The following is a 12,208-nucleotide window of genomic DNA, read 5'->3' on the forward strand; positions in this document are numbered from 1 at the left end:
AGGGAATGCCATTTGGACTCTTTTGATACCTCTCACCACATCCTTTTCAAAGGTTGTTATACATGACTTTCTTTTTTTTCCTGCTGATGCAGGGTAAAATATGAGTTTAAAAATAACTTCCAGCAGTTCTGCAGCCACTTAATGCATGTAAAAACATTCTGTTTCTTACACATTGCTACCATTGGCAGGGGAGAAAACCAAAGCTTTAGAAAATGATTTGCATAGATGCTTTGTAAAGTCCATAGATGTTTTTCAGGGTTACTAGGTCAGGTCATTACTACATTTTGCCAAGTGGCTAATACAATCCCTAAGAGCAGCACCCTCCATCAGGAGGAGGTCTGGACAGAAAAAGGATCACAGCTTACTATGTGATAAGTGATTAGTCCTCTTCCCAGCTATAAAAGGGAAAGAATTACAAAGGGACTAAAGACCACATGGAAACCCCAGACAGAGGGCTTCTGATGGACAATGAAGAGAACAAAATGGAAGTGACTTCCCATATCCACCCATCTATACACCTCTGTAAACACACCATCTGCTGTACAACTGCCATTAAAAAAAAAACAACTTTTAAACCTCAGTATTATTGACAGCAGCACTTAAAGAAATTGAAGGTCTGGGAATAAAGAAATGGCAGTGCATGATGCCATCCTTGTTCAATGAGTCCTCTGCATTCCAGAGGTCTCCACAGAGAAGTCACCTACCATGAAGGCTGACACATCCCATCAGTCTGTGGCAGCATCACTGTACCACAGCCTTTAAGTATTTCTTGCTAAATATACATCTGTGCTCATTATTAAAACTTCCCTTTGGTAGTTCCCTCTTTATTCAACTCAAGCCTGATCATTCTTTTTTAATTATAGCATGAAGCACTAAATTAAGATGAGTTTTCTACTTCTGAAGCTTCCAGCACACAATGAAAAAAAAATTATCTGCCACAAAAGCAGCCAACATGCATTCCCCTGAACAGGAACATCTAGAACAGATACTTGGAAACCACATCAGGCAGAAATCAGTTCCAATTGTATTTGAAACATGAAACTGGGAGCAAGGGAAACACAAATTCCAAACAAAACACAGAACTACACTGCACAATTATCAGACAGGACTTCTAGTCATACTTTTGTGTATTCCCAGATTTCTCCCCACTTAGCAGGGCATATTTTAAGAACACTTTTAACCTTCCCACCCCCATTTCAAAACAAAGATCAAAGAAAAGTCATTTGGATGGACACCTTCCTCTTATGCAATACAGATTTAGACACTGCACTTCAAAACCCCAGCTCTTACTCCAGCACCCAGCGGTCCAAACATTATTTTAGCCCTTTGAAGCAGCCCTAATGGTATCTTCCATTTGCAAGTAACACTTCTGTAGTCAAAGATCTTACTCCAAGGAGATGTTAATGTGAAACCACTCAGACTGCAAAGAGACACACACACTCCTGGAGGCAGACTGCAAAGGTGTTTAGAAGTCAATGTAACACCATTACAGAGAGTGTCAGCTTAGAAGCTGTCATAAACACTTCATAATCACTCAGACACAAACTGGACTGCCTGCAACACATTACTTTATTAAGTGCTGAATAGAGGTTCAATTGTATGAATAAAAAGCACAATGCTACAGATAATAGCCTTACTGAGCATGTTTTTGCACATAAATGTCAAATTGTTGGTTTTTTCCAGACTGAAAGGTTTTTAAACTACAGAGACCCAGAGTTTTTTTTCTTAACTGGAATTATGTTGCCTAATTACAGGCTAAATACTCAGCAAGATGGAGAAGAAAGGCTCCTATAGTACCAAAAGACACAAAAGTGGTGCTAAACAAACTCTGGGTATTAAATCAGTTGCAGGACTGCCAGATTTTACTTTAATTTTTACTTTAATCAGACTGTGTAAGCAAAAAACTGAGATGAAGAAATAACAACATGGAAAAAAGACAAGACAGGTTATGTTCTGTACTTCCAAATCTGATGGATATACAAATGCTGCTCTGAAAAGATATTTTAAATTGAGGTAAAAACTACCAATCTGAGAAACTCTCCAAGACCATCTTAGTAACAAAGGAACAACTCTGAGACTGATATACTAACACATAACAACTGCACAGGTCAAAGCTGTACCTCTCTGGATGTGGCCTCAGAATTTCACAGAATATACAACTGAAGGGCTAACATTTTGTGGTCTAACTTGTTGGTAATTCAGACAGGGTGTCGGGAGAAAGACAAAAATGAAAAATATTAAACCACCCACAACCTTCCTGACAGTACCAGTAAGCACACTTACTCCACAAAAGCCAGGATAAACAAAATTGTTTAACTTGTTATTTGTTAGCAATCTCCATCAAATTATTTTATGTTTCCTGTAGTGTGCCATGGGTATGAGTTTACATGCAGACAGTTAATGCAGATTACCTTGTGTAATCTGTTCATGTACCAAAGAACTGAAACTCAGTTCTTTCATTCTTGCTTTCCTTATACACCTAAGATCCCATCTCACAAGGAATTTCTCAAGGGCATCAATACAGCTAGCTCTGACAGAGACACTGATTCAGACACAGAAAGTCACTTAGGAGGGATGCACAGCACTCTCACCTAACCACAAAGCAAGGCCATGTTACATACACACACACACAGAGGGGAAAAAACAACAAAACCAAAATAATCTCTCCCAGACACAAAGCTCTTCTTGTCCCAGAGCAGCCACAAGTCCCAGCACAATGTGCTTTCCATCAGTTTCTCAGAACACACATGTTCCTTTGGATAAGAACATTTCAGAGGGATAAATTCAGCTGTTTTATCAGAATTCATCATCTTAAGTCTGTGTAACTCCTCGTAGCATCTTCACTAATTGATCAACTTGTGCTGCAGCCCCGGTACTACTGCAGCTGGATCTCCTCTCTTAGCTCAGTATCTTAGTGACACCTAATGTTTGTTTGCTGTAATACACGTCGAAGAACAAAGCAAACCCTTTCTGAACCATTTTAATAGCCTGACTTGTACACTAATAAGACCACTGATCAATCTTCACAAGGGTGCATAAAACTAATTCCATACTATAAAGCCATTCTTGGTATTGCAAAGTCATTCCAGTGGAAGGCAGAGTTAAAAAAAAAACAAAAACAACCAAACAACCCAACTCACAGTCCAATAGTTCATCTTCCATTAAAAACAAAGCCCTGAAAATTAGATTTAAACATTCTCTCAGGACATTCAAGCAGATTACATTTCCCATGTTTTGGCTTAAACGCTCCTCTATTTTTATTAGAATACCTAAATTTTAGTAAAATGTAACTAAACAAAGACTGAAATTTGGTGAAGTATACTACAGGGTCTTCGTCCATTATTATTAAACCTTCCTTCAAAAGCAAAAGCTCAGCAGTTTTTCTTTCTTCTCTCCAGCTAACAATATGCAATCAAGAGGGGAAAAGGCAGCTCTCCCACACTCCAGGGAAACTCAATTTAACTTAGCTTTTTTTGTACAAATTAGTATTATTTTCTAGTATTCTAAGCTACTAGTAAATAAACATGTCCTACACAGCTAACCAAAAAGATATTTTAAAATTTATGTATTTCTAAAAAACCTTTGTACTTTACAAAGGGAAAGAACTCCCTCTTCCCTACATGATTTTGAAGGACAAGGTGTTATGAGACTTTTTTTTAAGTTAAGAATTTTATGACCTACTGTATTAAACTTTATTCTTTAGATTCCAGAAATTCGGGGGAAATTCCCCAAATTAAGACCATGTGCTCATAAACAACTCTGAAGCACAAACTGCAGGGTGTACGTATGACAGCACGAAATCAAACCCATATGCACAGACAGACTTGAATAAAATTAAAATTGCAAATCATGTACATGACAAACATGTGATTGTAAAATACTATTAATATTGTCATACTTCCATTTCTGCATTTAACTTTCTGGGACAAACAAATTCTTTTCATACTTCCCCACTCTTATTCCTTTCTGTAATTAAAGAGACTTCTGCCTCTTCTGGGATACCAACTGTTCCACAATGTCAAACACTCCCCCCAGTTCAACTCTGAAAATTTACTTAGCAGAAATAATTTGTAAAAAACCCTCAAATCTGAAGGTACATGAGGTGAAGTGTTTGACTTATGCTCAGAATTAATCTTAAGATAAGCTTATTACACACAAACCATGACATTGATGGTAAATGCTGGCTCCTTCCACTTCAACAAGAAAAATTAAAAGTAAAATATTAAAGGTAATCACACAACACTACAAACAAAAGGCTTCTGGCTCAGGAGTGAGCTCTGTACTTACAGGTATGCTCCAGACTTGCATTCCATCACTGTACCCAATCATCAGCAGTAACGGGGGCTCGTTCCCTGTGCTATGGATTTCATGAAATTCCATATTCCTTGATGTATCTAAATTGGGTGTAAATACAAAGAGGCATCAGTAACAGGTTAGGATCAGCTATGGCTGGCATCAGCTACACTAGATACTGTTTTCTCAATGCATGTTCCCTTTGTTTTCAACTAAAAGCAAGCAAAGTGGCTTAAACTTTTATGCTGGAACAACACTGGAATATATTATTTTAACCAAACATAATAGATCTGTTAAAGTCTCATAGAGAGAAAGCATTAAAATTTAAAATGGAGAAAAAGTTTCTGGGGTATAATATAGGTTGTCACTAAACTCTCCAAAAACTTCTGCAATTCTTTCTCCAGTTACTAATAAAACATGGCTAACTTTTCAAAGAGGGAAAAATTTGCCAGGGACCAACAAAATAAAGACTAAAAATACAGGAATTACAAATGCACAGACTGGGCAAAACTATTTCCTGATACTAAGTCATCTTTGCATCAACCTTACCAAATTGAGAAAATCTCCACAAATAAAAGTGCTACAGGACACTGAAATACTAAGCTTTTGAGTAAAGCTCTCTAACACTACACTTTCAACCATGGCTGAATGAACAGAAGCTCACTACAAGCACGAAAGAGAGAAATTGTTCAGGATGATGAAAGACAAGGTGAAAGACTTAAATCTAGTGCTGTCCAGAAATTGAGCCCCTTAGTTCCAAAAGTTGCTACAACAAGCACAAATACCGTGCACCACAAACAATTCCAAGATATCAATCCATGTTGCTACTCTATAGGAGCATCCAACCACCTCTCTTTCAGTCCCTTACCTTCCTTATTCAAAAAAAAGGGTAAAACAGCTCAAATCTAAGAGGATCTCATGGATGCTCCTAGCAAAAGTTTGTAACAATCACCAGTTTCTCTTAAAAAGGCTGTGGATCTGTTCAGTAGTCTTTGTCAAGAATTTAAGATGCAGTGGAAGTGATACACAAGCTACATTTTATTAATATTTTGTGGCTTTGTTCTATTTCCCTGTAAGACACCGTGGCATTTTCCTCAACAACTCTCCCTTTGCAGCTTTGAATTCTGTCACACTACAGAAAATATACCTGGGACTGGATTGACAGTGAGATAATCTGGCTTTGAAATAAAACAGTGAAACAACTGCAGCTGTAGGCTTTGTTTTCAGCTACCTTAAGGAAACAAAATGGACTTTGTTTTGGATTTGCCTCTCTCCCTGAGCAAGCCTCAGTTTGCCTCCAGATGAAGTCACAGGGCCTATTTGCTCTGTTTGCTAGGTAAATAACAGAGTGCAGTTATTCCCTGACAATTTGGTCTGTCTGGGACACGGAAATGAAATGCTTAACTCTGAGCCAACAGTGTTCACTGATAAAACTGACAGGAGTTATTGGACATGGACCTAAAAATACAATTTAAAAAGTGAGAGAGAAAAGGAAGACATACCATTTAAATCTGCATTTTCAAATCTGACCCAAACAATCTTCTCCTTTTCTTCTGGTGGAGTACCACTGTAGGCCTGGGGGAAAAGCAAAAGATGTGAAATCTTAACACCTTTTTTTCCACCCTCTACAGCCCATAGGAGGAAATATAAGTTAGATACATGTATCTTAATGGCAGCAGTATTCCTGGGAGGTTTTGTTTTAAAAGTGAATGGTTCCATGACCAACAAACACCTCACTAACATAGCTCAACATCAGGTTCTCATGTGAGACATTTTTACTTTTAAAATTCTCTTTAATTGACTTAAAAGCTTTGTAAGTAAGACTGAAGAATGAGACCTTTACTACCTAGCTTACTTTACTGACATGTAGTAGTACTTGTGACATCTCAAATATAGCCAGTTAAGAGAATAAACTGAAAGAACAGATCCATGTTTCAGTTCTGTGTTCTACAGGCTCCCACTACAAAAAGAAACTCTGAAGGAGACTTGTGGTGTTTCCAAGCTGCAAGTTTTACAGTTCTCAGGAGAAGCTGTGGTAGCAAGAATGTGAATTGCAGTAGAAATACCACCACTTCCAAATGAATGGTAACAAAACACTGTGCAGTAGTTTGGATTAAATATGGAAAAAGCCTGAATAATCAATTTATATGTGCCAGAAAAGCAACAACATGAACTAAAAATATAAATTAAAAAAAAAAAAGAAACGTGGGTATTACTTTTCAAAACAAATCACATTCCACGATCCCAAGGCAAATTGATTTGTAAAATAAAACACAGACTGTATCCTTTAGCTAGAGGGGAAAAAACAGGGGGGTATGTGGAACACTGCAGCCTCTTAAATGAAAGTTTGGCTATTTTTAATTTTGACCACAAGTCCAAAATGCATTTCACAAATTTATATTAGCCAGAGGAAGTTTCTTGTATTATCTTGAGGAAATTCATGCCTAACTAACCAAGATAATCCTTCAAATAAGAACCAAGACAGTCTCGTGAGGCTACAGAGAATTAGCTGCTGTGCTTCTCCACCACTGCCCTCCCAAGGAGGAAGAAAACAAAACCAGTTTCCCTCTGCTCCTGAGAGGCCCCTGAGCAACACAGAAATCAAAATTCCAGTTTCATTTTGCTGCTGCCTATGAAAACTATGACCAAGAGCAGTAATAAGCATCATCATTACTGTCCAGAGAAGATCACAGAAATGAAGAAAAACAACAAAACAAACATTTAAAGAAGCAGAGTAAGGACTTGGTTTTACAAAACTCAGCATCCTGGAGAGCAGCAGGTTAGGCAGAGCTCCTCAGCAGCCAGGACACTCTGAGGCAAGTTAAGGAAGAAAGATTTTAAAAAGGGGAAGGAAAAGAGGAAAGGCAGACTTTCCTTCCAGCCAATGACAAAAGCTGAGGTGACAAAGGTGTCTACCAAGTTGCTCTATCCAGTCCAGCCAGGGTTTGTGCTACAACACAGAAAATCATGTTTGTAGGAGGCAGTGTTACACCCAGTCTTTCCCATCCTCTACTGTTCCACTGGCAAAAATTACCACAGGACAAGGCTCATCTTCCTCCTGCCATTTGTACTTCAGTTCTTCAAGTGGTGTGTAGCTAAGACTTTAAATTATTATTTATCAGAGGAAATCTGTAGGCCAAATTTTCAGATGGCACAAAGTCTACACTTCCAAAAGCCTCAAGATCCACATTTAAAAAACAAAAAAAACTTCATTTTTTCAACGATATTTCAGGCCATCTGATTCAACTGCTTTGTACACAAAAAAAAAAGCCTTAAAAATGTACACCTACCTGTGGTACAACATCTTGAAGAAACGTAACAACACTTTCCATATACGACTGTTCCCTTGAAAAAAAAAGGAGAATTTTAACTCTCAGAAGTTTTTCAGTTTTAAGTTAAAAAAGTAATGAACATCTTAAATAAGACATATCACCAAGGGGAAAAAAAAAAGTACAAAGGAAGATACCAAGTATGCAATGCAGTTACTTAATATGTTGCCAAACACTCTGATAACATTAAGCAGTGGCCTAAAAGTCTGTAAAAAGCTAAGTTTTAACTGGGCATGAAATAAGAGGGGGAAAGTATAAAATGAGGACCTGAGCAAAGGGCTTGAGCTTTAAGGCTTCACATGCATTATGTGCACTGATGAAGTGGTAGTGCTCAAGCACAGGAGATGGAAGAAAACACTAAGAACAGTAAGGAGAGGTATTTTCAGGTAAGATTTTCTATCTTGGGAAGCTTATTTTTTCTTGGGAGTTCATTAGCAGCAATGACTTAGTATTGTATATACTACAAGATACATTAGTTCTGGTAGATTTAAACTAATGCTTTTATTAGCTTATCCCTGCAAGAGTTGTGAGTCTCTTGTGTAACTGCTGAGCAACCTACAGTGTGGGCTGACTACACCAGACAGATGGTGTTGAAACTACCCAGAAAGTGTGTGCTTTCTGCAATGAGTAACGTTGAAACATGCTGGACACCAGAACTACCTTCATAGAGACTGAAACAATTATTTTTTTTTAATTAAAAAATTGTTTCAGACTGGCCAGCATTTTTCCTGTGCTAACTCAAGATTTCTTTTAGCTACAAGGAAAAAGTGTAGGTTAGGAAATGCAGACTCTTCATGTCCAAAGGCACACTGGCTTTCTCCTGCTGTCTGAATCTGGGCTGTGTTAGATTCTTTCAGTGGTGTGCAGTATCTTACAACTCTGCCTTATACACAGCAGCACAGCAAATCCCTCAAGCTAAATGCTAAATAAAACTCCTGGATCAGCTCTAACTGGCTGATTCCTCTCCAAAACCAAAGGTTTCTAAACAAAATGGTCTAAACTATAGAATTTTATATTTTAGAAAGCTTACTCCAGCTCATGACTAGATGTTCCTTGGCAATCCAAGGATTACTGCATCAAATGAAGTTGTTTTAGTGCTTTCAGATGAGGCCTTACCAACAAGCTGTGGTTTCTACTGCTGATTCTTCTTTGATTTATGTAGGTCACCAAAACTGTCTCTGTATACCTTCAGTCTTTTATTACCTAACAATAATACTTGTCTGCAGGCAGAGTATTAAATAGTGTTTGAAGCTCTCACGTGAATGCCTGACAGCAGGAGTCATCCTGTCTTCATTTTTCAACTCATCAAGTAAGTACTTCTTTTTCCCTTCACCCTTCACAACACATCTTGAAACAGAGCTCATGTTTGATAACGTTTTATTCTGTGTATGTACTCTTAATTTCTCAGAAAGTTGAAAAACTACCAAGAAGATGCATTTAAACTACTTTCAAAACAAACAAAAAATCACCAAAGGAAAAAAAAAATCTAGAGTTGAATACCCAATGAAAATAAGGATGTGAAAGGAAAAAATTGGTCTCATGGGCTCTGACTGGAGAGGAGCTTCTCCCTTTGTTCTTGGTTTTGTACTCTTAAGCAAAAAAGAAGGTTAGAATCCATAATTTCACTTACTAAAGGACTTTAATGACTGTGTGTTTTAATATGCCTGTATGTTTTAACACATCCATCCCTGTGATGAAGTACTTTTGAAAAGAACAGCAAGAAAAGAACATGGGTAGCAAGCTCCTTCTAGTCTAAGGAAGGAGCCTGCAATCACTGATCTCCAGCTAGCACAGGGATTGTACAGCAAACAAACAAAACACTGCAAGATACTCATCTTTAGAACACACTCCTTTGAAGGGTTTGGTGTACAAACCCAAACCACCCCATTAAGGGAGGCAGCTTGCCCTGCACAGCCCTAGGAGGCAGGAACACAACACCTGTTTGCTTTATCTTTTTGGAAAACACACAGTGCAGCAGCACTGTACTGCCAACACCACCCCTCAGGGCCATTTGAAAGGAAATTCAGGTTCTTTTGCCACAAGAAAACAGATCTTTAAAGGAGGGCTGTTCTTCTAGAGGGTGCTTACGTGACAGCTTGTGGGCGAACCACCACTCCTCCAGTGCAGCGACTGGGGCGGCGCGGGGATTCTGTCGCCATCGTTCCAGTGCAGACACCTGTAGGAAACACATCTCTTTATCAATAATGATTTTTATCAGGATTATTTATTACCTCGGTTCCTGACATACTCTTCAGGATGATAAAAAAAGGTGTTGAAGAAGAAAATTTGACCTACACAAGTCAGCCTGTGGCTACGACCCCATAAACAACGTTTTTCAGTGTCTAAATCATTACAGCTCCTGCAATGTGTGTGACAGCAAAGCAAGAACACAAAGCTGCAAGATAAAGTAGAAAAATTGCTTCAAAATGTACATTAAAGATAGAGGTACAGGTACACTGTTATCAGCATCACACAAGAACTTTATTTACTAATAAGCTGTCTTGTTATGAAATAATTACATAAAAATCATGTACAATCACAACTCCAGAGTACTATGCCCTTGAAAAAATGGAATGGGTTACAGTGAAGCTAACACAAAAGGCATGATGGAACAAATTCTGCTTTTTAAAGTGTTGCCTCTCAGCTTTCTCTTCTCACTTCTGCCTCCCCATGTGAACAGTCAGCATAACATTTCTAAAGGCAGAAAAGCCCCACTTGAATCCAGCCACCTCTTCAGTCCACCATCCAGCCACTCTACTGTCCCCCCCTCAACCCAAAGCAAGAACCAGTACATAAAGTGACAGAAAAATCAAACGCCCAACGTGGGGTTTGTTATCAGCATCACTTCATGTTTGTGCAGCCTTTGTGAGGGCCATGTTAAGCAAGGCAAGAATAAACACTTAGCCCCACAGAAATTAGGAACAAAACATTCAGCAACACAACAGAAGTTTCACACACAACCCAGCCAACCTTAAAAGAGGAAAAATAAGCATACAGAGGATAAAACAACCCTTTATGTTATGCTCTCATCCAGCGGGACACCCGCGCCAGCCGCTCCTCGCTGCTCTGAGTGCTGTCACCTGCACCTCAACTCCCACAACCTGAGAAGCTGCAGCACCTGAGGCTTTGCCGAGCGGGAGCACCGGCCCCAGGAAGGGGGCGGCCGGGAAGCCCTCAGTCCTCTCAGCCATCCGCTCCAAAACAAAACCTCCAACCTGCCCGTCCTCTTCCCCGCCCGCCCCATGAATCAGGCCGCGGCCATCCGGGGAGGCGCCCAGCCCCACCGCCCGCCCTTCCCCACAGGCCCCGCACCCTCCCGGCCCTCCCGCCGCTCGCTCGCCTCAGGCTCCCTCAGGCCCCCCGCGCGCCTCCCCTCAGCGCCTCAGCCCCAGCGCGGCCTCACATCCCCACACTCTCTCTCAGCGCCGGCCACAAAACACCCCCAGAACCCGCGGCCCGACCCCACAGCCCTCTCCCAGCGTTCTCCGTCCCCGTCCCGTGGGTGCGGGACCGCGTCCCGTGGGTGCGGGCCCCGTTCCCGCGCCTTCCCCTCACCCTCCGCCTCTGCCCTGCGCCGCTCTCCTCACTGACAGTGTTTGGGACCCCCACGGGGGATGACACCCAGCGCACCGCGAGCTGACAGCCAATCAGAGCGCTCGGCGGGCGGGCTGCTCCCCGCTGCCGGCCAATCGGCGCCCCGCTTCCCAGGGGTGGGCGGGGCTGACGGGGGAGGGCTGAGGGCGGCTGCGCCCCGGGATGGGTTGAGAGGGCGAGAGGCGGCGGGTGCTGCACCCCCCCCCACAGCTTTGTTTACATCGAGATCTCGCGAGAGCTGCCGAGGGGCTGTTGCGTCACTCTGCTGTTTCCCGCCCTCCCGCTCTCAGTCGCTCAGTTACCTCACGGCTGGGAGGGCGCTGAGGGATGGGGGTCCCGTTAGCGGCGACCCCTCCGGTTCCTGAGGGGTGGGGAGAAGTTTTATCGCGGAAATGTTGTGTTTTAGGCATGGTTGCTCCAAGCGGAGGGGTGCTAGGAGGTGGCCGTTTCCTCAGGGTGAGGCGCTTGGCTTGCAGGCAGCTCTTTCCATCGGGGAGGTTGAGGCTCTGGTTGGTGGTCCCTGAGAGTCAGGATGGGGGCATCTTCTGTAAGCAAAAGGTATTACCTAAGCGTAAAAAAAAAACCCAAAACCTATAGCCTTGCTGAAGAGGGTAGAGCAGCAGGAGCCCTGCTTTGTGGCTCTCATCATAGAGAAAATTTCTGATGGTGGCTTCTCAGCTTTAAGTTGCCTGACAGAATTGTCTTCTAGAGAAAAAGTAAATAAATAGATGAATAAATAAATAAATATAGGAGAGCAGTGGTCCTACAAGGTCTTTTTCCCAAGAGGTGATGCAATTCACGCAGGCTTTCAGGTTGTTGATGATACACAACTCTTCCTCCACATACTGGTGCTTGGTTTCAGAAGAATAAACAAGTTGAAAGCTCAGTGTTTAACCTGACCACCTGCAGCAGCTTTCCCAGGAAAAATTGTAGGCTATTCGTTCATTAAAAGTGGAAAAAGCCCTTCCAGCTACAGACACCCCGCTACAACC

General features: G+C 41.3%; 1 protein-coding gene across 9 annotated transcripts in view; it reads right to left on the reverse strand.

The window, feature by feature from the left end:
- BCAS3 (BCAS3 microtubule associated cell migration factor) overlaps positions 1-11,273 on the reverse strand; it is a 310,290-nt gene extending 299,017 nt beyond the window's left edge. For 8 of the 9 annotated variants that reach the window (XM_030462196.1, XM_030462194.1, XM_030462195.1 and 5 more), the window contains exons 1-5: positions 11,178-11,273; positions 9,711-9,798; positions 7,584-7,638; positions 5,796-5,868; positions 4,288-4,394 (exon numbers count right to left, since the gene is read on the reverse strand). In XM_030462196.1, the coding sequence (XP_030318056.1) occupies positions 4,288-4,394; positions 5,796-5,868; positions 7,584-7,638; positions 9,711-9,781 (306 nt within the window). In that variant the 5' untranslated portion in view covers positions 9,782-9,798; positions 11,178-11,273. Of the gene's footprint in view, positions 1-4,287; positions 4,395-5,795; positions 5,869-7,583; positions 7,639-9,710; positions 9,799-9,917; positions 10,000-11,177 lie in introns of those variants that run through there. The other variant, XM_030462193.1, reaches the window with a different exon arrangement.
- Positions 11,274-12,208: the final 935 nt, after the last annotated feature.

The sequence above is a fragment of the Calypte anna genome, chromosome 19 (genome assembly GCF_003957555.1).
Source record: "Calypte anna isolate BGI_N300 chromosome 19, bCalAnn1_v1.p, whole genome shotgun sequence".
Taxonomy (NCBI): Eukaryota; Metazoa; Chordata; class Aves; order Apodiformes; family Trochilidae; genus Calypte; species Calypte anna.